Here is a 26,664-nt window from a genome sequence, read left to right as displayed (position 1 = left end):
CATGCACCGGGAGCCCGATGTGGGATTCGATCCCGGGTCTCCAGGATCGCGCCCTGGGCCAAAGGCAGGCGCCAAACCGCTGCGCCACCCAGGGATCCCTGTTCTTAGGGATTTTATACTACTGCAGGAATTTTATAAGAATCCTCGGTATGACATTTAAATTGGTAAAGTGTTGCGAACATTTTTCACAATTTATCGTTTACCTTTTATCTTTATTGTTTTGTCCTGTACAGAAATAACACATTTTTAACATGTTTATTGAGATAAAATTCCCAGTCTGTAAAATTCACCCATTTAAAGTATATATATGGTTTTAGTATATTCATTGGCTTTAATATATTTCCAGAGTTACAACCCCTACCACAGTCTAAGTTTAAAACATTTCCATCAGCCCAAAAAGGAACCCCTACCCATTAGCAGTCACTTCCTATCTTGCCACTGCACAGTGCCACAATCCACACCCTCTTCCCCCATGCAGCCATTGGCCTGTTTCTGTGGAGTTGCGTTTTCTGGTTATTTCTTATAAATAGTATTATATGATGTGAGGCCTTTATTGAAGAGCTTATTTACCTAGCATAATGTTTTCAGGGTTCATCCATGTTGTAGCATCAGTCAGTATATCCTTCCCTTTCAGGTGCCAACAAGTATTCTGTTATGGGACTATATCACATTTAATCCATTCATCACTTGATGGACATTTAGGTTGTTTCCACATTTTGGCTATTGTGAATGTTGCTATAAAGATTTATATCTAAGTTTTTTTGTGGACTTATGTTTCCATTTGTCTTGGGTATTCCTACAAGTTACATATGGTAACTTTATGTGTAACCTTTTGAGGAACTGCCAAACTTTTCCAAAATGGAAAATTTACATTTCCACCAGTATATGAGGGTTGCAGTTTCTCCACGTCTTTGTCATCTCTTACTATCTTTCTTGTAATTGGACCAGTAGGTGCTAAGCATTATATCATTGTGTGTTTGATTTACATTTCCTTATGGCTAATGATGTTTAAACTTCTTTTCATGTGCTAATTAGCTATTGGTATATCTCCAATATAAGGAGAAATGTTTGTTCACATTCTTTGGCCATTTAATTATTGAGTTTTAAGAGTTTTTAAAAAAATACATTTGGGATATCATTCCCTTATTAGTTATATGATTTGGAAATCTTTTCTCCCAATTGTTGGTTTTCAGTTTCTTAATAGCTTTGTTTATAGCACTAAAGTTAATTTTAATGAAGTCCAGTTTATCTATTTTACCTTTTGTTCTTTTTGCTCTTGGTATAGCTAAGAAACCATTACCTCATTCAAGATATGAAGATTTATCTGTTTTCCTCTAAGAGTTTTATAGTTTTAGCTCTTAAATTTACATCTGTGATCTCTTTATGGTTAAATTTTGTGTAAAGAAGAGATCCAACTTCATTTTTTTGCATGTAACTATCTAGTTGTCACAGTACCGTATGTTGAAAAGGCTGTTCTTTTCCCATTGAATTATCTTGATACCCTTGTTGGTAATCACTTGACTGAAGGTAAGGGTTTATTTTTTGGAGACTCCATTCTGTTCCATTGGTCTATATATCTAGCCATATATCTTAGCACACATCTTATATACTGCAGCTATATAGTAAGTTTTAAAATAGGGAGTGTGGGTCCTCCAGCTTTGTTCTTCATAGTCAAGATTGTTTTGGCTATCCTAGGTCCCTTGCACTTCCATATGAATTTTAGGATCAGCTTTTCTTTCTGCAAAACCAGCTTGGACTTTGATAGATGTTATATTTAATCTATATACCATTACCATCTTCAGAATATTAAATCATTTGATCCAAGAACCATGGAATCTCTTCTCATTTATGTAGTTCTTTAATTTATTTGAATAATGTCTTATTTTCACTGTATATATGTCTTGCAGTTATTTGGTTAAATTTATTCCAAAGTATTTTATTAAAAATTTTTTTGGGGGGCAGCCCTGGTGGCTCAGCGGTTTAGCGCTGCCTTCGGCCCAGGGCCTAATCCCGGAGACCCAGGATCGAGTCCCACATCAGGCTCCCTGAAAGGAGCCTGCTTCTCCCTCTGCCTGTGTCTCTGCCTCTCTGTGTCTCTCATGAATAAATAAATAAATAAAACCTTTAAAAAAAAAACCAATTTTTTTTTAGTATTTTGTTCTTTTTGATCCTATTGTCAATGAAATTATTTTCTTCATTCTATTTTCAGATTGTTCATTGCTAGTATATAGAAATATTATTGATTTTGGTATATTGGTTTTATACCCTGCAAGATTACTGAGCTTGTTTGTTAGTTAAAATAATTTTTTAGTGCATTCTTTAGGATTATCTATTTCTGTGTAAGAATCTATAAGTAAAAATTTTACTTCTTTCCAATCTGGATGGTATTTATTTTAATTTGCTTTGCTTTGCTTTCCTAATTGCTCTGGCTAGAACTTCAAGTACAGTTTTGAATATGAGTTATAAACGTAGACAGCCTTGTCTTATTCCTGATTTTAAGGGGGATAACATTCTGTCTTTCACCATTAGAATGAGTTTGTGGGTGTTTTGTAGGTGCCCTTTATCAGATTGAGGGAGTTCCCTTCTACTTGCAGTTTGTTGAGTGCTTTTATTTTGAAATGGTGTTGGATTCTGTCAAATCATTTTTCTGTTAATTGAGATGCTCAAGTGACTTTCATCCTTTGTTCTATTAATGTGGTATATATAATACATTGATTTGAAGATGTTCTACAAACCTTGCATTCCTAGAATGAATTCTACTTGTTAATGGTGTATAATCTTTTTTATATGTTGCTAGATTTAGTTGTTAATATTTTATTGAGGATTTTTGTTTCTGTAGGGATATTAGCCTGTACTTTTCTTGTGATGTCTTTGGAATCAGGGTAATGCTGGCCACATAGAATGATGTGGCAATTGTTATTTTTCCTCTTCCGTGATTAGGAAGAGTTGGTGAAGGATTGGTATTAATTCTACTTTATTTATTTTTTAAAGATTTTTATTTATTAGAGAGAGAAAACAAGTGGGGGTGAAGGGCAGAGGGAGAGGGATAAGCAGACTCCCTGCTGAGCAGGGAGCCAGAGGTGGTGCTCTATCCAGGACTCTGAGATCATGACCTGAGTCGAGGGTACACGCTTAACCAAATGAGCCATCCAGGCACCCCAATTTTAATTCTACTTTAAATGTCTGATGAAGTTCACCAGTGGAGTCATTTGGCAAAGGGGTGCGTTTGTTCCCCTCCCTCCCTCCCTCCCTCCCTTCCCTCCCTTCCTCTCCTCTCCTCCCCTCCCCTCCCCTCCTCTCCTCTCCTCTCCTCTCCTCTCCTTTCTTTCGGAAGTTGGAAACCTTAAAAGTTTTTTAGATTTTTTAAATTTATTTGAGAGCGAGCACGAGCCTGGGGAGGGTCAGAGGGAGAAACTGAATTCTCTGAAGGAAATAACTTTGTCTACACTGTGCTTAGAGTTCAGCAGTTGAGTGGCTGAGTGAATGAAATACCACTCTAGTGTTCATGTGAAAATTACATATCACTTCTTTTTGGTCTTATTTCCATCTATTAAAATATTATCGAGTTTATTTATTTGGCCTGGTCTTGCTATTTGTAGTCTAGTCCTACAAATTATCAGTGTAACCTATTGATCTGATTCAGTAGATCAAGCTCAGTCATAACAGGTTTGGGCTACAGAATGTCTGAGTTACAGGGGAGCAGAGGTAGGAAATTCAATTAATTTGTTCTCTTAATATTTGTCCTTTTCCTTTTTTTTTTTTTTTTTTTTTTATATTTGTCCTTTTCTATAAGCTAGAGCCCATTACCTACTATAGTCCTGCAAATGCTTTAAAGCTATGTAGTTCATTTTGTAAGAGCTATACTTTTATTTGGCCTTTTCTATATTAGTCTTGGTAAATTGAAGAATTACTTCTTAAAGGGAGATATATTTTTAGATATTTGACTGAATCATTGATAACCTATCTGGTCTTCTCTGAGCTATTTGGATAGGTATTTTACCAAAAAATGATCAAATAAGCTTGGAATTCCTCTTGGAGAAACACTGAGTACATCAGCACATTGGAGACTAAAACATTTTAGGCCTAACCTAATGGCCTTAACAATTTTTAATATTAATGGACATTTGTTAATATCTTGATCTAGTATTCAGAGAGGTAAACTTTGGGAAATGCTTCTATAAGTGATTGGTATGAAACCAATTTTGGGCAGTGTCAATAAAGAGAAAACAAGTGAAAATAGAGTTAAGTGTGGAATGTTTAAATGTGTAGGTCTTAGGAGAAATACTTGTTAATGGCCATCATTGTAATTGTAGTACTTTATGAGGTGGTCATTATATATCATGTTTTTACTATTACTGGTAGTGAGAAAGATTCAAAGTCAACCCTTCTCTATTTAAAAATAAAAAAATTTTTTTTTAACCAAACTAAAAACTGTTAGATTAAGCTACCCAGAAATAGGGTGATTTTCTCTCCAAATAGTTATTTTGTTAGGCTTTTCATTTGGAAGAAGATGAAAATCCTATCCTTAGGTAAGAATTAGCAGGTAGGGCAGGTGTCCTTCAGATTCTTGTCTAGCTGAGTGAAGTAAGTCAGTCGGAGAAGGACAAACATTATATGTTCTCATTCATGTGGGGAATATAAATAATAGTGAAAGGGAATATAAGGGAAGGGAGAAGAAATGTGTAGGAAATATCAGAAAGGGAGACAGAACGTAAAGACTGCTAACTCTGGGAAACGAACTAGGGGTGGTAGAAGGGGAGGAGGGCGGGGGGTGGGAGTGAATGGGTGAAGGGCACTGGGGGTTATTCTATATGTTGGTAAATTGAACACCAATAAAAAATAAATTAAAAAAATAAATAAATAATAAAATGACAAAAAAAAAAAAAAGATTCTTGTCTAGAAGTAACACCTTGATCTCCCCTCACCTCCCAGTATTTATCTAAAGCTTGTCTGAGAGACAGTTTTTTATTTTTTTATTTTTTATTTTTTTTAAAGATTTATTTATTTATTCCTTCAGAGAGAGCGAAGAGAGAGGCAGAGATACAGGCAGAGGGAGAAGCAGGCTCCATGCAGGAAGCCTGATGTGGGACTCGATCCTGGGTCTTGAGGATCACACCCGAGGCTGCAGGCGGCACTAAACCGCTGTGCCACCGGGGCTGCCCAGTTTTGTTTTGTTTTTTTAAGATTTTATTTATTTATCCATGAGAGACACAGAGAGAGAGAGAGAGAGAGAGTCAGAGGGAGAAGCAGGCCCCATGCAGGGAACCTGATGCGGGACTCGATTCCCGGGTCTCCAGGATCAGGCCCTGGGCCGAAAGCAGCGCTAAACCGCTGAGCCACCCGGGCTGCCCCTGAGAGACAGTTTTTATGTAGAATTGCCTGAAAGATTTTTAGTACATGCATTCACACACTGTTCAGTAAGTATGGATAATGAATGATTGAACTCATTCTGTTTAACTTTCTACTACCGAAGTTTTGTATCTTTTCATTTCTTTTATTTAAACTTTCATCCTCAAATCATGTGTCCAGGATGGAAGTAGAGGCCTATGGTCATGAACTATAGATTGTCTTTCTGTAGAATAGAGTTTTGTAGCCTTCATCTTTGACATGGTACATAAAAAAGCAGAATAATGTGGTTATTTGCAAATATCAGAACCAAATAGATTCATGAGATAGGGACTTTTTTGCTCAAGTACTGTATAGTTTAGTAAGGGAGATAAGACATGCATGTGTATAGTAAGTAGACTGTAGGATCATATAAGTGCCAGGCTTTCTATAAATAACCATTCAGAGGGCAGTCTGGGTGGCTTAGCAGTTTAGCGCTGCCTTCAGCCCAGGGCATGATCCTGGAGACCCAGGATCGAGTCCCCTGTTGGGCTCCCTGCATGGAGCCTGCTTCTTCCTCTGCCTGTGTCTCTGGCTGCCCCCCCCCCCCCCCCCCCCCGTGTGTCTCTCATGAATGAATAAATAAAATCTTTTTTAAAAATAACTAGAATAGTAGAGAAGAGTCTTAGCTAGGAATAATTAAAAAGTATTGTTGGAATGGGGTGTTTGATTTTGTCTTGGAAGGATTTTGGTTCAACTTGGTAAGACTTCTTACAGAAACATTTTTCACAGGACAAGGGCAAGACATCTTCCATAAAGACATAGCAGTAACTAGAGAGCGTAAAGCAGTCAGTCTGGGATCACACATGGACACAGGGAAATACATTGTAAGTGTGAGTCAGAAACAGACAATTTACTATGAATATCAAACTGTAGTCAGGGCCACTGAAGTAGGATCAAAGTCCAGTTGGAGGATAACTGGGTTTAAAGAGCCAGAATTCAGAGTATGAACCAAGCTAGTCAATGGTGAATTGCTCTGACAACATATGTTTATAGTCCTTCCATCCTTCAAAATGGCAGCATGACCTTGTGGTCAGATAAATTTTAAAGAGCTCTTCATTTGATGATTAACATGAATCTGACAGGAAGTTGAAACATCTTCAGGGTATTCTTAATTTATCTGGAGTGTAGGGATATAGTAAAAGATTAAATTGGAAAGGTAACTTGGAGCCAGATGATAAAAGTCTTTGAATTTCAGGTCGAGGAATTTAGACTTTATTGAATTTGGAAGCAAATTGGAAAGCTCTTGAGGGATAACGGCATAATCAGAGTGATATTTTGGGAATACTGATCTGACAGTAGTTGCAAGGATGGATTAAAGTGAGAAGAACCTAGAGGTGGAAGCCAAATTAGGAAGGTAGTAGTCTAGGTGTGAGATGATAAGAACCTAATAAAAACGTTAGTAATAAAAGAGGACAGATTCCAGACATCATCCCTAAAGAAGAATTAGCTACACATTGAGACAGATTGGATAAAGAGTAGAGAGGAATGTAAAAACTGATTCATAGATTTGAGTCTGAATAACTAACTCTTCTATAAATAAGAAAGACAGATGAACTAGATGGTATAGGGGCAGTTGGGAAGTTTTGAGTTTGAAGGGGTCAGTGGTGTATATCAAGGGTGGAATATCCAATAAGCATCTAGAAATGTAGATTGTGTATTTTGTTAAATGGAGGCCAGAAAGTCAGCCGTACAGCAGTATTAATTCAAGTCTCCGTAGTAGATGAGGTTTACTAAGGGATAAGGATGGATAAAAGAACTTTAGTTGACTCCACATTTAGAATAAAGACGTTTCCATTAAGGAAGTAAAGAAGGAATAGTCCAAGAAGTTGTCAAAGACATGGAGAGTGTCCAGAAAGCAAGTGTCAGTCAACAATTTTGATTTCTGTTCATGCATTTTGATAAACAGTTTATATACTTAAAAAATTTTAAAGCAGTATGATGCCCCAGCTGTAATATTTTGGGAAGAAAATATAAGCATCATAATAACACATGTATTTTATGTATTTTAAAATGTGAATGCATGGGCATAACCCACAGTGGATAACATAATGAAGTAGTCCTGTCTTTGCACCAATATATAGAATAACGTTGACTAAAGAGTTACAAATGTAGACTGATAAAGTCTACTTGTATTTGTGGCTCAAATATCATGAATAAGAGAAGAAAAGAAAGAACTATAGTGTAATAAAAAAGAATGAAGAGATTTGCTCCTCAGGCTCTTCCAAGATGAGGGGGAATGAGTTCAGAATTTTGAGGAAGAGGGAAAATGTTTGAAATAATCTTTGTAGCGAGTTTATTTTACTTATTTTTTTGCAGAGAGTTTAGAAATAATTGATACAAGGTGGGTAAATGGATTCTTGGGAAATGTCATGTGCTGTGTTGAAGTTGGATAACAGCTGGTGGGTGAGGTTAGCATGGCCCTGTCGTTTCCTTGTGAAGAGTGAGAGAAAGAAAGACAAGCCTAAGAGATGAAAGTATACGTTATTAGACAAAGAGCTTTTTTTTTTTTTTAAGATTTTATTTATTCATGAGAGAGTCAGAGACATAGGTAGAGGGAAAAGCAGGCTCCTCGCAGGGAGTCCAATGCAGGACTCCATCCTGGACCCCGGGATCACACCCTGAGCCAAAGGCAGACACTCAACTGCTGAGCCACCCAGGCATTCCTAAAGATACTAGTTTTAAGTAATCTGTTCACCCAACATGGGGCTTGAACTTACAACCCTGAGATCAAGAGTCTCTCTGAGCCATCCAGGCACCTAAGAGAAGCAGCTTCACCAGATTGGCCAAGGCAAATGGGTTGAATAGAGAGACCACTAGTCTTCAATTAGCAATAATCGCACCTCAGATTAAACCTCATTAGCTAAGATACTGCCACTACGCAAAGCTGAGAGGCTGCTAGTCTTAAACATGGTTAAATAAAATGATTGAGGGTGCGGTAATGGATGATTGGCATGACTTTGTGAATGTACCTAATGCCACTGAACTGTATGTACACTTAATGATTAAAATGGTGAATTTTATGTTATGTATAGTTCACCACAATAAAAGAGATGGTAATTGAACACTTTAAAAAATATTCCTTTACTCTTCAGATATCATCATAAGACTACATGTGGAGATGTCAGAAACTTCATACTTGAAGTACCTGCCTCCTCTCTTTAGCCTTGTGGAAATAAGGGAGTACATCATGCTTGCCATTTCAGCTATGTGTGGTGATATGCTACAAAGTGATTCTGGGAGAATCAGACTATAGGATTGATGCATACTGGGAGTCACATGGGGACATATATTAAGCATTGTGAGACCATAGATGTAACTGTGACCTTTCCTAGACAAATTGGTTTGACTTAGTGTTCATATACAGTTACTTAGGAATTATTTCTGAAAATAGTTCTTTTTGAATCACCGAGTATTACTTTGTAGTCCTATCTTCATACCTCCTTAATTAGGACCATTTTCATTATCAACCGAAATAAGTGCATGAGATCAGTTATTTTTTAATGAAACATTAGGAGGGAGCTGTACAGGATTTTATATGCTTTAATTTATATGTATGTATATCTGGATGAATTAAATGTTTTCTCTTAGAGAATTTTGCTGTATTTTTAAAACTGTTTTTTTGAAATCTTTTGGAATGGGTACATATTAGGTCTCACACTGAAAAGTAGAAACTATTGAAATCTTTTAAAAAAATCTTTTAACATTCTTTTCTCTTTAGCTGTGTTAATAAAAACTATTTTATTTTATTTTATTTTATTTTATTTTTTAAATTTTTATTTATTTATGATAGCCACACAGAGAGAGAGAGAGGCAGAGACACAGGCAGAGGGAGAAGCAGGCTCCATGCACCGGGAGCCCGATGTGGGATTCGATCCCGGGTCTCCAGGATCGCGCCCTGGGCCAAAGGCAGGCGCTAAACCGCTGCGCCACCCAGGGATCCCCTAAAAACTATTTTATATTCATGAAATTTACCTAATTTATATGTACAGTGATTTTTTAACAAACTTACAGAATTGTACAACCATCAATACAGTATGCATTTAGGACATTTCCAACATCCATAAGAAAGATGTCTCATTTCCATTTATAATCAGTCCCCCTTTGTACACCCAGCCAACCTCTAATCTACTTCCTGACTATAGATTTCCTTTTCATCTAAATGGATTCATACAAGATGTCGTCTGGCCTTTTTTTTTTTTTATTTTTTTATCTTTTTTTTTTCCCCTTATCATATGTTTGTGAGGTCCATTCATGTTGTTGCATGTAAAAACTGTTTATTCCTTTTAATTGCTAATAATATTCTGTTGTGTGGATATACATTTTGTTTATCCATTCTCACCAGTTGATAAACATTTGGATTGTTTTGCTTTTTGATTGTTACAAATAGTGTTACTGTGTTCACATTAAAGGGTTTGGGTGGGCGTATGTTTTTCTTTGAGTAACTAGGAGGGAAGTGCTAGGTCATATGGTAACTTTATATTTAAATCTTTTTTTTTTTTTTTTTTTAATTTTTTATTTATTTATGATAGGCACACAGTGAGAGAGAGAGAGGCAGAGACACAGGCAGAGGGAGAAGCAGGCTCCATGCACCGGGAGCCTGACGTGGGATTCGATCCCGGGTCTCCAGGATCGCGCCCTGGGCCAAAGGCAGGCGCCAAACCGCTGCGCCACCCAGGGATCCCTTTATATTTAAATCTTAAGAAAGTACCAAAGTGTTTTCTGTAGTGGTTATAGTAGTTTACATTTTAACCAGCTGGTTAAAATGTCTGGGGTTGTAGTTTTTCCACATCCTCCCCAACAATTGTTATAATCTTTTATTATAGCCATTCTGGTGAGTGTAAAGTGGTATTTCACTGTCATTTTAATTTGCATTTTTTTATATTGAGCATCTTCATGTGCCTATTAGCCATTTGTATTTCTTTGATGAAATGTCTGTTCAGAGTCTTTTGCTCATTTTTCAGTTGAGTTGTCTTCTAATTGGGTCATAAGTGTTCTTTATGTATTGTAGATACAAGTCCATTTTCCCCCCTCTGATTGAAACCTAGTAATACTTCTTCATATAATTCACTTGAATACAAAGTTTAAATAGGATAGTGAAGATTTTTGCAATCCGAGCAGTCAAAAAAATCTTAGCTTTATGAGCTTTAAGTCTTGCCACCCGTCTTACAGTTTTTAAATTCTCCCTGTGAGATTCTGTTTGAGTGGACATAAAGTAGATTCAACCCAGCATCTGAAAGGTTTGGTTTTTGTTTTGTTTTTTTAGCTTATATATTTTAGAGAGAGATCGCAAGCAGGGAGAGGGACAGAGGGAGAGAGAATCTTTAAGTGGACTCCCCACTAAGTGGGGAGCCTGACATGGTGTCTGGATCCCAGACTAGAGATCATGACCTGAGCCAAAATCAGGAGTCAGCCACTTAACCAACTGAGCTACCCAGGTGCCCCCTAAAGCGGTTCTTTTCTGACATGTACCACTATATACAAATTAATGTATTGCCTATTTAATCTAAAAATTAGGGGATCCCTGGGTGGCTCAGTGGTTTGGTGCCTGCCTTTGGCCCAGGTTGTGGTCCTGGGATCGAGTCCCATGTCGGGCTCCCTGCATGGAGCCTGCTTCTCCCTCTGCCAGTATCTCTGCCTCTCTCTCTGTCTCTGTGTCTCTCATGAACAAATAAATAAAATATTTTTTAAAAAATCTAAAAATTATCCCAGTATCCTCTTCAATAATTCCAGTCTAAATTTTTACATTGAAAATTGACCCTAAAGTGTAAGAGTTTTTTGTTTGTTTTTAAAGATTTATTTATTTCAAAGAGAGTAAGAGCATGCAAGTGGGGGAGGGAAGTGTTTGAAGGGAAGGAGGAAAGAACCTCAAGCAGACTCTGTACTGAACACAGAATCTCACGTGGGGCTTGATCTGATAACTTGAGATCATGACCTGAGCCGAAATCAAGAGTCAGACGCTTAACCAATTGAGCCATCCAGGCATCCCAGTTTTTTTGTTTTTTGTTTTAAACCCAACTATTCTTGTTTCCTCTTGTTTTCAAGTAAGCTCTGTGCCCATTGTGGGACTTGAATTCAAGACCCTGAGATCAAGAGTTGAATACTCTACCATCTGAGCCAGCCAGGTGCCCCCGTAAGGGTGTATTTCTGGAGTCTCCCGTCTGTTTTTTGGTCTGTGTGGTTATCCTTATGCCACTATCACACTGATCTTATTACTGTGGCTTTATAAAATAATATAAAATCAGGATGTGTAAGTTATTCAACTTATTTTTTTTTAAGATTTTATTTATTTGAGAGAGAGCACACATGAGTAGGGGGCAGAGGAGAGAGGAGGGAGAAGCAGGGTTCCCACTGAGCAGGGAGCCCATTGCAGGGCTCAATCCCAGAACCCAAGGATTATGACCTGAGCCACCCAGGTGCCCCAAACCCTCTTGTTTTTCAAAATTATTTGGCTATTTTGGTTTCTTTGCATTTCCATATAAATTTAAGAATTAGCTTGTTAGTTTCTGAAGAAGAAGAGGAAGCCTGCTGGGGCTTTTTTGGAGATTATGTTTGATCTGTAGTCAGATGGAGGAGAATTTTTAACATGTCCTTTAAGAAGAAAGATTATATTATATAGAAAACTTTTAAAAACTATAATAAAAAGAGAGGACAACTCAAAAGTGTTATGGTTTCCTTTAATACCATAAAGTAGCAAAGAAAATGCTCAAGCTCTACACCTTTGTTTCTCACTCTTTCTTCTACTCTCTTTGCTCCATTTTTTTTTTTTTTTTTGAGATTTTATTTATGTATTTGAGAGAGCAAGCCAAAAGCAGGTTGCAGGACAGAGGCAGAGGGAAAAACGGACCCTTCACTGACCAGGGAGCTCAGTCCCATTATCCTGAGATCATGACCTGAGCCGAAGGCAGACTTTTTTTTCTTTTAAAGATTTTTATTTATTTATTCATGGTAGACACACACACAGAGAGAGAGAGAGAGAGAGAGGCAGAGACACAGGCAGAGGGAGAAAAGCAGGCTCGATGCAGGGAGCCCAGTGTGGGACTCAATCCCGGGATTGCGGGATCACACCCTGATCCGATGGCAGATGCACTTCACAGCTGAGTCACCCAGGAGTCCCTCTATATCTCATATTTTAAAGAATGTTTACGAGTGTGTAAAATACTCTGACAATATCTCTCTTCCCTTGTAAACGAAATACTTCACACACATATATAAATGTAAATACAAAATGAAAAAGGAAGTAGCTGTTTAGAAGATGATACTGAGAACAAGTGTTCCTCTATGAAGTATACAAGTTTGTGGTGTAGATTTAGATAATTGTGGGTAATTGTTAATAGTAGGACAAAAGGTAAGTGGCTCTAAATTTTAAGGTTCTATTTCAAAAAAGTAGAATATGAATTTTTGTGACACAAATAAGACAATATTTCTATATTTTGATATTCTCATTCTTTTAACTTCTGCTTTTGCATTAGGAAACAGTGCCTAATGAGAACTTTATTAAGATCTTTCTACAGACTGCTCTTTTAATCTTGTGTTCTAGAAGGTCTGATTTCTCTTCACATTGATAGGCAGGTAAAATAAAGGGAGAATAAATAATAATTTGTCTTTCATTGTTTAATCTCCATTCTGCAGCCGAGAAGTCGGAGACCCTTGTGCATGAAGACAGATTTGTTCTATGGCCTCGGAGTTGGGTGCCGGGGACGATGGCGGCTGCACTGAGCTGGCAAAGCCCCTCTATCTTCAGTACTTGGAGAGGGCCCTCCGGTTGGACCATTTTTTGCGACAAACATCAGCCATCTTCAATAGGAATATTTCTAGGTATGTGATTATGTATTTCTAATATAACGTTTGACCACTTTCTGATTCCAATTATCTCTGGTTTTAGGGTTAAAGTATTTTATGATTTTTTGGTATGTTTGATATTTCTTTCTTCCTTCTTTCAAATAGAACACAACTTATTTAAAGGATTAGTTTCTTCTGTCTGCTGACCATAAATTATAGTGTTTTACTGGGTCAGTTGTGATTATAGATTTATCATTCTTCAATTTATAGTGATGAGAGTGAAGATGGACTGGATGACAGTAATCCTTTATTGCCCCAGTCTGGGGATCCCTTAATACAAGTTAAGGAAGAACCTCCAAATTCATTGCTTGGTGAAACTTCTGGAGCAGGCAATTCTGGAATGTTAAACACATACTCGCTGAATGGAGTTCTACAGTCAGGTCAGTGTGGTGTGAGATCCCTCTTTGGACCATCAGTTCTCTTGGGGCAGTCGTCCTTTCATTTTTGTTGTTCTTTATGTTTCTTTACACAGAATCAAAATCTGACAAAGGGAATTTATATAACTTCTCTAAGTTGAAGAAAAGCAGAAAGTGGCTAAAGGTAAGAGTTAAGGCAAATGTTTATAATTCATATAACCCATTAAAGTTACAAATAGGAGAGGAAGTTATTGACGCATCCTGACACATTAGCAGAGATTTTTCTAGACATGAATCTTCTATTGTGGGTGTGATTTTTTGAAGTGATTATTGAGAAAAATCTAGAGGCCTCAATGGAGTTCATTTTAGCAAACATTTTTGAGTATAAAGCACTGTGTAAAGGAGTAAAAAAATAGGTAAGATCCTTGTCCTCACTGGCTCACATTGTAATCAGGATTATTAGTGTTCTTTTCATTAGTTCCTGAGTAGTTCATTCATTCAGTGAATGTTGATTGAGTATATTCTACCTGCCAGATACTGTTGTAGACAGACAGGGTTCCTGCTCTGTAGAGCTCACATTCAAATGGGAGGAGGCAGTGAGTAGGTCTGTAAACAAAGAAAGAAATAAAAATGACTTCATTAAAGAGGTGACATTTCAGCTGATTTCTGAATGATTAAAACCATGTAAATGTTTAAGTAGGACCATTTCAATCAGAAGGAACATAACTGCAAAATTCCTGAGAAAGGAAGCAACTCAGAATGTTTGGAGAAGACTAGTGTAGCTGGAGCACAATGAAAGAGGGGATGATAGAAGATGAGGTTAGAGAGCCTGATTGTGTAGGGCCTTGTACACCATGTTAAAGAATTTGTATTTTACTCTGGTAAGTTTCTGTGAGTGTTTATAGGGAGGAACAGAGTGTTTCTATATTTTCTGTGAGTGTTTGTCAGCAAGGAAATGGAAGACTCTTATTTACACTCTTAAAAGATTACTGTCATTGGTCCAGCTGAGTTAAGGGTAGCATTTCTTCTGTTGAAACTAATTATTTCTCTATTGCCTTCTTTTATTGTGAAGAGCTCAAAGTAATTTAAAAGTATTTTTTCATTATAATTGTGAGGTCCTTTTAAAAGCTCATGTGTAGAAGGCTTGTTTGCTTCTTACCAGTGAGGGTTTAAGCTATTGGTAATGCAGAAATCTTTGTTTAGCCATCACATTCTTAAAAATGGAGATAAAATTCACATGCCATAAAATCTACCCTTTTAAAATGTATGTAGTTTTATGCAGCTATCACCACTAATTCCAGAACATTTTCATCACTCCAAAAAGAATTTCTATGATTATTAGCAGTCATTTCCCATAGCCCCTGGCAGCCACTGACTGTTTTCTTTCCCTATGGATTTGCTTATTCTGGACATTTCATTTAAATAGAATCATATAATATCTGGTGTTTTGTGCCTGGCTTCTTCCATTTACCAAATTTTGAAAGTTCATTCATGTTGTGGCGCATAGCAGTACTCCATTCCTTTTTTATGGCTAAATAATATTTCATTATCCAGATGATAACAAAATCAATAATTTTTTGGGTTATTTCTCCTTTATTAGTCATCACAGCTTGCTTTCTATATTCCTTTATACCCTAAAGGTTTTTTTTTTATTGTTTAGTTTTTTTGCCTTGGTATTTGACAGTTAATATATCCTATGTGTAGTTGTAAGTACTTGGTGAAATCTAGCATCATTGCTCTTTATAGCATTTCCATTATGTTAATTCTCTTAAGTTCATGCCCACTAAGGTCAGTTGGTGTCCTTTTCTTTTCTTGAATTGGGAGACTGGAGTGACTGTGTTCTGTCTTCCAGCTGTTTTTGTCCTTGTTCTGGGAAAGATGCTTGGGTTATAGAAGGAATTGGCTCCACAGCAACAGGTTCCATTCCCATTTCCTTCGGTTTGCAGAGCATTCTGCTAAGTGATGAGTCCAGTGAGGCAGATTCTCAGAGTGAGGATAATGAAGAAGAAGAGGAGGAAGAACTCCACCTCAGCAGAGAAGAACTTCATAACATGTTGCGGCTGCACAAATACAAGAAACTTCACCAGAACAAGTATAGTAAAGATAAGGAGGTAAGAGAATGTTTCAGGAAAATCTCAGGCTTTCATGCTGGGTATTTAGCCTATTGTTAACATTCATTGAAGACTTGTCATTTTACCTTTATATTTAGGTGATGGTGGTAGTGGTTCTACATACAAGCTTTGTTGAAATATATTTCACATATCAAAAATATTTAGCTTTTTTTTTAAAAATTTAGCTTTTTAAAGTGTACAATTTAGTGGTTTTTAGTATATCATAGAGATGGGTAACTATCATCACTATATAATTCCAGAATGATTTCTCCAAAAAGAAATACCACTCTCCTTAGCTTTTTTCTTTCATTTTCTCCATTTCCCTCAACCCCTGGAAACCACTTAGCACTGAAAGTATGCCTGTTCTAGACATTTCATGCAAATGGAACAACATGTAGTCCTTAGTGTACATCTTCTCACTTAGCATGTTTTCACGATTCATTCATATTGTAGCATGTATCTGTACTTTATTCATTTTTATTGCCATATAATATGCCATTGTGTGGACATACTGCATTTTATTTATCTGTGTATCACTTAATGAATTAATTGGATTGTTTCCACTTTTGGCTATTATGACTAATGCTGCCATGAAGATTGTGTACAGGTTTTCAGTATGGACATTTGTTTTTATTTCTCTTGTGTTTTGCCTAGAAGAGGAATCACTGGGTCATATGATAGCTCTGTACTGACCTTTTTGAGGAACTGCCAGACTGTTTTCCAAAGTAGCTGCACCATTTTAAATTCTAAGGGTTCGTTTTTTTTTTTTTTTATATAAGATTTTATTTGTTGGGGCACCTGGGTGGCTCAGTGGTTGAGAGTCTGCCTTTGGCTCAGGTCGTGATCTTGGGGTCCTGGGATCAAGTCCTGCATCAGGCTCCCTCCAGGGAGCCTGCGTCTCCCTCTGCCTATGTCTCTGTCTTTTTCTGTCTCTCATGAGGGAAAGAGCATGCGCACAGGAGCAGAAGGGGGAGGGGAGAGGCAGACTCCCTGCTGAGTGGGAAGCCCCATGTGGGACTCCATCCCAGGATCCTGGGATCATGACCTGAGTTGAAGGCAGATGCTTAACTGACTGAGCAACCCAGCGCCCTAGGAGTTCCTTTTGAATGCATTTGCTCTTTGGAAGTGTCCCTATCTTGAAAAAACTCCGTTTTTTTTTACATACTAACATTCGATTGATGATAGTTTTAAGTGACAACTATTTGAATACTGTCAACAGAACTTTCTGAGTTTTGTCGGAAGTGTGGTGCTTTGTACATAATGAAAAACAGCATATTTGAAGACCTAAAAACTTTTTAGCAATTGGTTAACATCCACAATTAATTCAGAAAGCTTTGAATAACATGCTGAAAGTTGGGGCGCCTGGCTGGCTTAGTCCATTAAGCATCCAACTTGTGACTTCAGCTCAGGTCTTGATCTTAGGGTTGTGAGATTTATCCCTGGGTCAGGCTCTGTACTGGACATGGAGCCTGCTTAAGATTCTGTACCTGTCTTTCCTTCTACCCCTGGCCCATGCTCACTCACTCACTTGGGCGGGGGGGAGATATATGAAGGTTATAAAACCACAGAAGTAATAAATAGTTAACTGACTATTTTGACTCAGTTACTTCTTAAAGTACAGTGCTAGGCATTTGGTGCTTTAAATATTTGGGTTTGTTTTTTTTTGTTTTGTTTTGTTTTGCTTTTTTAGTATAGTTGACATAAAGTATTAGTTTCATTTGTATAACATAAGTGATTTAACATCTCTATACATTATGTTATGCTCACAGGTACAGCTACCATCTGTCACCATACAACACTATTATAATATCACTGACTGTATTCCCTTTGCTGGTCCTTTTATTCCCATGATTTACTCATTCTATAACTGGAAGCCTATGTTTTCCACTCCCTTTCCTATTTTACCCAATCCCCATTACCCTCCCCTCTGACAACCATCAGTTTGTTCTCTCTTTAGATCTGATGCTGCTTTTTGTTTATTTTTTAGATTCCATATATGAGTAAAATCATGTGGTATTTGTCTTTTTCAGTCTGACTTACTTCACTGAGCATCCATATTGTCACAAATGGCAGGACTCATATATATGCATACGTGTGTGTGTGTATACCACATTTTTATCCATTCACCAGTCTTTGGACACTTATGTTGCTTCTCTATCTTGACTATTGTAAATGATGCTGCAGTAAACAGAAGAGTGTACATTTCTCTTTGAATTAGCGTTTTTATTTTCTTTGGGTAAATACCCAGTAGTGGAACTGTTGGATCATAAATATTTCCACTTTTAATTTTTTGAGGAATCTCCATATCGTTTTCCAGAGTAGCTGCACCAGTTTGCATTCCCACCAACAGTGCATGAGGATTTTCTCCACATCCTCACCAACACCTGTTATTTCTTGTGATTTTTATACTAGCCATTCTTACAGGTGTGAGGTGATAACCTCATTGTAGTTGATTCGCATTTTCTGATGGTTAGTGATACTCACCTACTTGGACCCCAAAAGATACTCAGTATCTTTCCATGTCTGTTGGCCACCTGTATGTCTTTTTTGGGAAAATATGTATTCAGGTCCTCTGCTAATTTTTTTTTTTAAGATTTTATTCATTTATTCATGAGAGACACACAGAGAGAGGCAGAGACACAGGCAGAGGGAGATGCAGGCTCCATGCAGGGAGCCCGACGTGGACTCGACCCTGGGTCTTCAGGATCATGCCCTGGGCTGAAGGCGGTGCTAAACCGCTGAGCCACCGGGACTGCCCTAATCACGCTTTAAGTCACATTGTTTTTTTGGTGTTAAATTGTACAAGTTTTTTGCATATTTTGGATGTTAACCCCTTATTGAATATATAGTTTGCAAATATCTTCTCCCATTCAGTAGGTTGCCTTTTTGTTTTGTTGATGCTTTTCCTTCACTTAGCAAAAGTTTTTTATTTTGAAATAGTCCAGTAGTTTATTTTTGCTTTAATGTTGCTATGACTGACATCAGAGAAATTACTATCTCTGTTCTCTACTAAGATTTTTATGGTTTTAAGTCTCAAATTTAAGTTTTTTAACCCATTTTGAGTTCTTTTTTTGTTTGTGGTGATAGAATGGTCCAGTTTCATTCTTGTTCATGTGGCTGTCCAGTTTTGCCAGCACCATTTATTGAAGAGACTATCTTTTCCCGATTGTATATTCTTGGCTCCTTTGACATAGATTAATTGGCTGTATAAGCATGGGTTTATTTCTGAGTTCTCTGTTCTGTATTGTTGAAAAAAAATTTTTTTAAGTAAGCTTCATCCCCAACAGGGGCTTGAACTCATGACACTGAAATCAAGAGTCACATGTTCTACCAACTGAGCCAGCCAGGTGCCTCTCATTTCTGGTTTCTCTGTTCTGTTCCATTGATCATTGTGTCTGTTTCTCTGTTGGTACTGTTCTGTTTTGACACTGCATCTTTGTAGTATATCTTGAAATCTGGAATTGTGATACTTCCAGCTTTGTGTTGTTTCTTCTAGTTCTGTGAAAAATGCTGTTGATATTTTGGTAGAGATTGCAATACTTGGTCTTTTAAAAATTGAAATAAAACATATGTATAGGAAAGTTCATAGATTTTAATTGTATAGCTCGATGAATACTCATTTAATTTGACCATTGACAGGGGATCTTGTGATAGTTCTCTGTGTCATTCTTCTGTCCTAGTTTCAGTTCTTGGACTATCTACAATCTAGGAAAGAGATTCAACAGTGGACTGTTTAATTTTATATTCATATTTTTCCATTAGTAATAAGTGAGACAGAATTAATGTGAGCTTTTGGGGGTCAATTTAAATGCAGTGTTTGAAAGGATCTCTCAGAAAAAAAAATAAGTTATTTGTATGTTAGAATTCTGGCAGTGTAGGCATTATCCTTAATATTGTTGTCATCTTTTCAAGTGAAAAGACTTTAAAGGGGAATTGGGATGACTAGTGACTCTCTAACCAGATAGAAGACCAAAAGCCAGAATAACAGGTATCAAAACATTAGTAAATCTGAGGACCTATTCATAATAGAAATATGGTTTATTTCTTGTTGATGAGTTCCATGTAAAGCCCTTTCTGCAGTTAGTTTTATCTCTAAAATATGTGTCAGGATCAAGCAAGTATTCTGGTGGGAATTGAAGCGTTTTCCTTTCTTAAGTTATTTTCAGCAACTTGCCATGTACATAGCTGATGAACCCATTTTGTTTTGAAGTAAGGAAATAATTCACTTTGAGGTACTAAATCTTTATTGGTCTTTTTGTGGGATGAATACCATATTTAGGAACTATGGTTTTTCTCTGGCTTAACTTTTTGTAATAAAGATGATTTGAAAGGCCATCTTAGAACACAGATCAGCCTTTCTAAGCCTCCCTATCTTTGCCTGCTTCAGTTGCAGCAGTACCAATATTACAGTGCAGGCCTGCTCTCCACATATGACCCTTTCTATGAGCAACAGCGACACCTACTTGGACCCAAAAAAAAGAAATTCAAGGAGGAAAAGAAACTTAAAGGTGAGCATATTGACCTGCCTTCCATATTTACTCATTCTTAGTTTCAATGTTGTATGTAGCCTATTTTTACATTTGGACATTTGAATCCATGAAGTAGAAACTCGCTTTATCTCTGAAAAACCCTGGTCTCCTCTAAGTAGTATTATTAACCTTATTTCATATTTGGTTTATGATCTTTTCTAAAATTATAAAGACATAAGGACTATGGATTCTTAGCCAAAGGTTTAAGCCAGTTTATTCGTTTTTTCTACACACTCTTCCAAATGTTGAAAATGTTCTAAGAGAGGAAGAAGTTGGTATTATGCACAGAAAAGTATGAAGAGCAACCTGAAGTGTTGGGAATAAGTTATAATTGTTGCCATACGTGGAAATTTAAAATAGATCACTTCTTGATAATCTTGTATAGCATTTGTTTGCATGTTTGCCAGGAAGTGTGTTTTCCTCCCTTACTAAGCTCTAAGCAGCTGGAAATCGGGAAGGAAATAGGAAGGGAAAGTTTTGAACTATCTGTACAAGGCGGATTTTATTCCCCTGAATGTATGAACTCTATCAGAAATTCTTTTCAGCCTTCTTCCCTTTCTCCCACATCTTCTAGTTTATCTCTATTTTCTCATCCTCTACGCTTTCCCCCTACAAATTAGTTTTTTGTTCTGTGTGTAATTTTTCTCTTCACAGGTTGGAATGTCCTATTAGAGTGCTTTTTTCTTTCTTTGTTCTTTCTCTTTAATCACCTTACATTGCCGCCAAGTAGAAATGTTTCCTTCCTCTTGGCCATGACTTGAGTTCATGGTACTTTGTAAGTCTCCCTTCCTGTTGTTGGGTTCAACAGAAATTCAGTTTTTAGGTTTTATTCTGTGTTTCTCTTTCATGTAAACATAGGGAGTATCCAGTATTCTTTTCCAAGTTAGTGAGATCTTCCTCTTGGAATATTAATGGGCCTAAATAGATCAAGAGATAAACCTTGCCAGTCTCAGGTGGAATGAGGAAAACACTTTGAACTGTCTTAAAGTGATGAGGTTGTTTGTGATGTCTTCTGCGGAAGGGCAGAAATGCATGGTTCTCAGGGTCCATTTTCCTTTGCAGCCAAGTTGAAAAAAGTGAAGAAAAAAAGGCGAAGGGATGAAGAACTCTCCTCTGAAGAATCTCCTCGTTGCCATCACCACCAGACCAAAGTCTTTGCCAAGTTCTCTCATGATGCACCTCCTCCTGGCACCAAGAAGAAGCACTTATCCATCGAGCAGCTTAATGCTCGTCGCAGAAAAGTATGGCTTAGCATTGTGAAAAAGGAACTACCAAAGGTACGTGAGTGCCTCCAGCATAGGAGATGGCAACAATATTTTGTCTCCCACCCCTCTAAAGAGGAGCTGTGAGAGCTAGATATCTTCACAGTGTTCAGAAAGGAAACTGATTTCTTGGAATGAAGATTATGTTGAAGAATACTCTCGTCAGTCAACTCTTTTTCTAGATTTTGATCAGAATTCACAAGACAGTTGTATGATGTTCCTTGTCCAAAAAATGGAGGGAAACCTCTTTAAGAAAGGAAAGCAGTTTTCTTATTAATAGCAGTAGAGATGTGATAGCAAATTGATAGGTGGTAATAGAGGAAATCAAAATGGTGAAGTTGAGTTTCTTGGAGAATTTAAATACTTTGATGTTGGTGAATAATCACAGACATTAGGAAAAAATGTGAATGATGCAAGAGAAAGATGTATAAGCATTCTTTTTGCTCTTCTAATTTGTTTGGTTTTGACATTTTATTTTGATATAATTTCAAACTCGAAAGTTCCAGGAATTGTACAAGGAATGTCCATATACTCTTTACTCAGATTCACCGGTTATTTGCATTTTACTTTGTTAATTGCCTTATAAATTATGTGCAATCCTAATAGAAACATGAACAGGATATTTTCTGAATTTGGAAAAATTGATACTAAACTCCAGGATAAGGTCAGTGTATAAGAATTGCTGGAGAAACACTGAAAAAGCCCCATCAAACATTAAAATATACTATAAATCTCTATTATTAAAACAGTGTAGTGCTGCCACATGAATAGGTAAATAGACCAGTTGAGTAGACTAATGAACTTTTTAATAAATTGTGCTGGAACAACTAGGTAGCCATTTGGGAAAAGATAAAATTAGATGTTTCTCACACATACACTCCTTTTTTTTTTTTTTTTTTTTTTCACACATACACTCCTAATGTATTATGGTTCTCAATGTAAAAAATCGTATAAAGACTAGAATAAAACTATTACTTTTCTATTTAACCTTGGTATGGGAAAAGTTTCTTTCTTTCTTTTTTTTAAGATTTTATTTATTCATAGAGAGAGAGAGAGACAGGCAGAGTCACAGGCAGAGGGAGAAGCAGGCTCCATGTAGGGAACCCGAAGCGAGACTCGATCCCCGGTCTCCAGGATCACATCCCGGGCTGCAGGTAGCGCCAAACCGCTGCGCCACGGAGGCTGCCCCACTGCATTATTTTTAATTGCAAAGTAAAGTAAACAACTTCAGTACCTATATGTGGGGCTTGAATTGAACTATGATAGATCTGCACAGTGGATTATTATGCTGTAGTTAAATAATGTTGAGGACCTTTCTGAGATGATACAGAGTAATTTTTAGGTTGCACTGTTAAGTGAGAAAAGCAAAACAAGGACAAACATTATATGGTTTCATTCATACGGGGAATATAAGAAATAGTGAAAGGGATTAAAGGGGAAAGGAGAGAAAATGAGTGGGAAATATCAGAGAGGGTGACAGAACATGAGAGACTCCTAACTCTGGGAAACAAACAAGGGTAGTGGAAGGGGAGGTGGGCAAGGGGTTGGGGTGACTGGGTGACAGGCACTGAGGGGGGCACTTGACAGGATGAGCATTGGGTGTTATACTATATATTGGAAAATCAAACTCCAATTAAAAAATATACAGAAAAAAAAGCAAAACAAAAATAGGTATCTATAGTTATTTATCTTTGATATAAGCAAAACAGGAATACAAGAAAACACACAAATCGTCATTCATGCAAAAGAGATTCAAGAAGGATAAACTAGAAATCAGAGTTTTTTTTTATAGGGTACAGGTGGGGAAAGTGTAGAAAGAAAGGAGGGAATGGAATCAGGTTAGTAGCAACGTTGGGGGCAGTCTTCAGGTACATCTTTTTGTATGTAGGGCTGACTTTCAGAATCTTAGTAATATTTCATATACTTCTAACATACCCCAATAATAAAACAATTAAAACCAATCGGATGTGTGTGAAGAAGGAGGCTGAGGAGCCATGTGGGCAAAGTGGAATGAAGACAGGAACAAATGTTAACTGTGTTAGAAATGAATAATCAAGTTTCAGGGAAAGAAGAGAACTCACTGAAGTAATGGAGGACTGGATATGTAAGGCTGAAGACCAAAAGAATGGTACATAAATGCTATGATTGACATAGTAAGTGTTTCTTATAAAGGAGTGGGTTGGTAATTTTGAAACTACTTTATATGTATACTGAAATTGAACAAATAATATGTTGTAGATAACAGCCAGTTTCTCACTGTTGGGAGCACTAAAGTGAAGCATTTGAAATTTGATTGAAATCAGAGCTATCAGTATAAATTCTTAGAGATACACACACACACACACACACACACACACAGATATGTACAGAAATATAGTTGTGTGTGTACACATACGCAAGTATGCGTAAATACTTATTTTCTAGCTCTTTGCTAAGAATGCCTAAAAACAGTGAGACCCTAGTAACAGTGAGTATATCTTGTACCCAGATCTTTTTTTTTTTTTTTTTTTTTGTACCCAGATCTTGATTTCTAAATGCCTTTTCCTTTCTAAAAGGAACCAGAGCTCCTTGAAAAAGTAGTTTATTCCAGAATTTGGCAGGGAAAATAACAAGATGGGCCTTAAACATCTTGTAGTGCCAGAAAGTAAAGAAGTGCCTGAAGAAAGATGGGTATGGGGAATTGTCAAAAAGAATACAGAAGCAGGATCCCTGGGTGGCACAGCGGTTTAGTGCCTGCCTTTGGCCCAGGGTGCGATCCTGGAGACCCGGGATCGAATCCCACGTCAGGCTCCCGGTGCATGGAGCCTGCTTCTCCCTCTGCCTGTGTCTCTGCCTCTCTCTCTCTCTCTCTGTGACTATCATAAATAAATAACAAAGTTAAAAAAAAAAAAAGAATACAGAAGCAATCTGAAGGAGCTCCTCAAAGTCAGAATAATTGAGCACCGAAATTGATCATGATAATGAGCACCTGGGTGGCTCAGTTGGTTAAGCATCAGATCTTTATCTCAGTGTTGTGAGTTCAAGTCCCACAGTGGGTTCCATGTTGGGCATGGAGCCAACTTTTAAAAAAAGGAAAAGATAGTACTGAAGTTTAACACCTAGATTAAAAGAAATACCTATGAGTCCATACTGTTTTAAATAAGCAAATAGGTAAGGTAGAAGGAGTAGCTCTCTTCCTTGTGGTAGAATTCAAGTTAATGAGTGCAGAAGGAAAGAAGGAAGTAGAGAACCATTATTATACAAATAGCACAGAGATAATTGTTGCAGACTGGATCCATTGATGAAGGCTGAAGTTAGAAGAGAAAAGGTTAGGGGAGAAACAGTTTGCACAAACCAGTTTGGACAAACTAAAAGCCTCTACTCAGCACACATATTAGCACAAAAAGAGTAACTATTGTGGTGAAAATTGGGGCAGAATCGACCTTACTCAAATGATCTAAATAGCCACTAGTAAGATAGGTTTTGATATCATGAACTTGACATGAGACAGAGAAAAACACATTTCTGTGGTATTCTTGCCAGTATGCATAATGTCATTCCAGTCATGAGAAAATACCAGAAAAGCACAAATTTTTGAACATTCTGCAGAGTAACTGATTGGTGCCTTTCAAAAGTGTTCAGTATGCCATAAGAGAAAGATTGAAGAAATGTGACATACAGGAAGAGACTAAGGAGAGAAGCAACTAATAAATACATCATGAGATCCTGTTACAGAATCCTGGAACAGGAAAGAGGATTTTAGTGGAAAAATTGTTAATATTTAAGTAAGACTTGTAGTTTGGTTAATATCTTACCAGTGTTATTTTCCTTTTTAGTTATTATATTCTAGTTATATAAGATGCTTAAACTAGGAAAAACAGGAGGGATGGTAAGGGAACTCTATTATTTTTTGCAACTTTTCTGTAAGTCTAAAATTTGTTCAAAACAAGTTTTAAAACGTTATGGCAAGAATAATGCAAGGAACTGCTATGTTACTTTTACTCATACTTAGCAATTGTTTGCTTCCTTTGCTTTTGTTACATATATGCCTACCCCTCCCCCCCATTTTGAGGTTTAGTTTGACACTTTGTACTGAATTTCCTTGTAATATCAATGTGTGCTTCTTAAGAAAAAGGGCATTCACTCATATGGAACCACAGTGCAGTTATAAAAATTATCTAGTCCACAGACCATATTCAGATTTCATCAATTGTTTCTATAACTTCCTTTATAGGGCTTTTATTTTTTTCTTGATTCAATCCAGGATCCAATCTAGAATTCCATGTTTCATTTAGTTGTCACATGTCTTTAATCTCCTTTAAATCTGACACAGTGTTCTTTCATGACTTTTATTTATTTATTATTATTATTATTTTTTTATTTATGATAGTCACAGAGAGAGAAAGGGAGAGAGGCAGAGACACAGGCAGAGGGAGAAGCAGGCTCCATGCACCGGGAGCCTGACGTGGGATTCGATCTCGGGTCTCCAGGATCGCGCCCTGGGCCAAAGGCAGGCGCCAAACCGCTGCGCCACCCAGGGATCCCTCTTTCATGACTTTTATTTTTGAATAGTATACCCTTGTTATTTTGTACAATGTTTCAGAATTTGGGTTCATGTGATTCCTCATGGTAAGATTTGGGTTTTGCATTTTGGGCAGGATTACCAAAGCAGTGATATGTATCCTTTTTATGACACATTAGGAGGCACATGACACACCTATCCCAGTATGATGATACTACTTCTATTCCTTGGTGTGTTGGTGCTTCTCTACTTTATAATTACTATTTTTCTCCCCATACCAATTAATAAGTATTATTGGAGAAAAAAATTAGGAATATTCTTTTTTTTTTAATTTTTATTTATTTATGATAGTCACACAGAGAGAGAGAGAGAGGCAGAGACACAGGCAGAGGGAGAAGCAGGCTCCATGCACCGGGAGCCCGACATGGGACTCGATCCCGGGTCTCCAGGATCGCGCCCTGGGGCAAAGGCAGGCGCTAAACTGCTGCGCTACCCAGGGATCCCTAGATAGGAATATTCTTGATAAAAGTTATGGGGAACCCCTCTTTGTATCTGGTGAAGAGCCTTCAAAATGATGCCCTTCTGGGGCACCTGGCTAGCTCAGTGTGTAGAGTGTGCAACTCTTACCCTACAGGTCGTGAGTTCCAGCCTCTCACTGGGTATCAAGATTACTTTAAA

General features: G+C 37.3%; 1 protein-coding gene and 1 pseudogene across 1 annotated transcript in view; one reads left to right on the top strand and one right to left on the bottom strand.

Moving 5' to 3' along the window:
- Positions 1 to 26,664, top strand: part of INO80 (INO80 complex ATPase subunit) — a 129,783-nt gene that overhangs the window by 14,507 nt on the left and 88,612 nt on the right. Inside the window, exons 2-7 of the mRNA XM_072808387.1 lie at positions 13,018 to 13,203; positions 13,438 to 13,607; positions 13,700 to 13,767; positions 15,530 to 15,694; positions 20,082 to 20,202; positions 21,286 to 21,500. Of these exons, the coding sequence (XP_072664488.1) occupies positions 13,061 to 13,203; positions 13,438 to 13,607; positions 13,700 to 13,767; positions 15,530 to 15,694; positions 20,082 to 20,202; positions 21,286 to 21,500 (882 nt within the window). The 5' untranslated portion in view covers positions 13,018 to 13,060. The remainder of the gene's footprint in view (positions 1 to 13,017; positions 13,204 to 13,437; positions 13,608 to 13,699; positions 13,768 to 15,529; positions 15,695 to 20,081; positions 20,203 to 21,285; positions 21,501 to 26,664) is intronic.
- LOC140623375 (U4 spliceosomal RNA) lies at positions 8,200 to 8,274 on the bottom strand (annotated as a pseudogene).

Source organism: Canis lupus, chromosome 32, assembly GCF_048164855.1.
Source record: "Canis lupus baileyi chromosome 32, mCanLup2.hap1, whole genome shotgun sequence".
NCBI lineage: Eukaryota > Metazoa > Chordata > Mammalia > Carnivora > Canidae > Canis > Canis lupus.
This window is presented reverse-complemented; position numbering and strand designations above follow the sequence as displayed.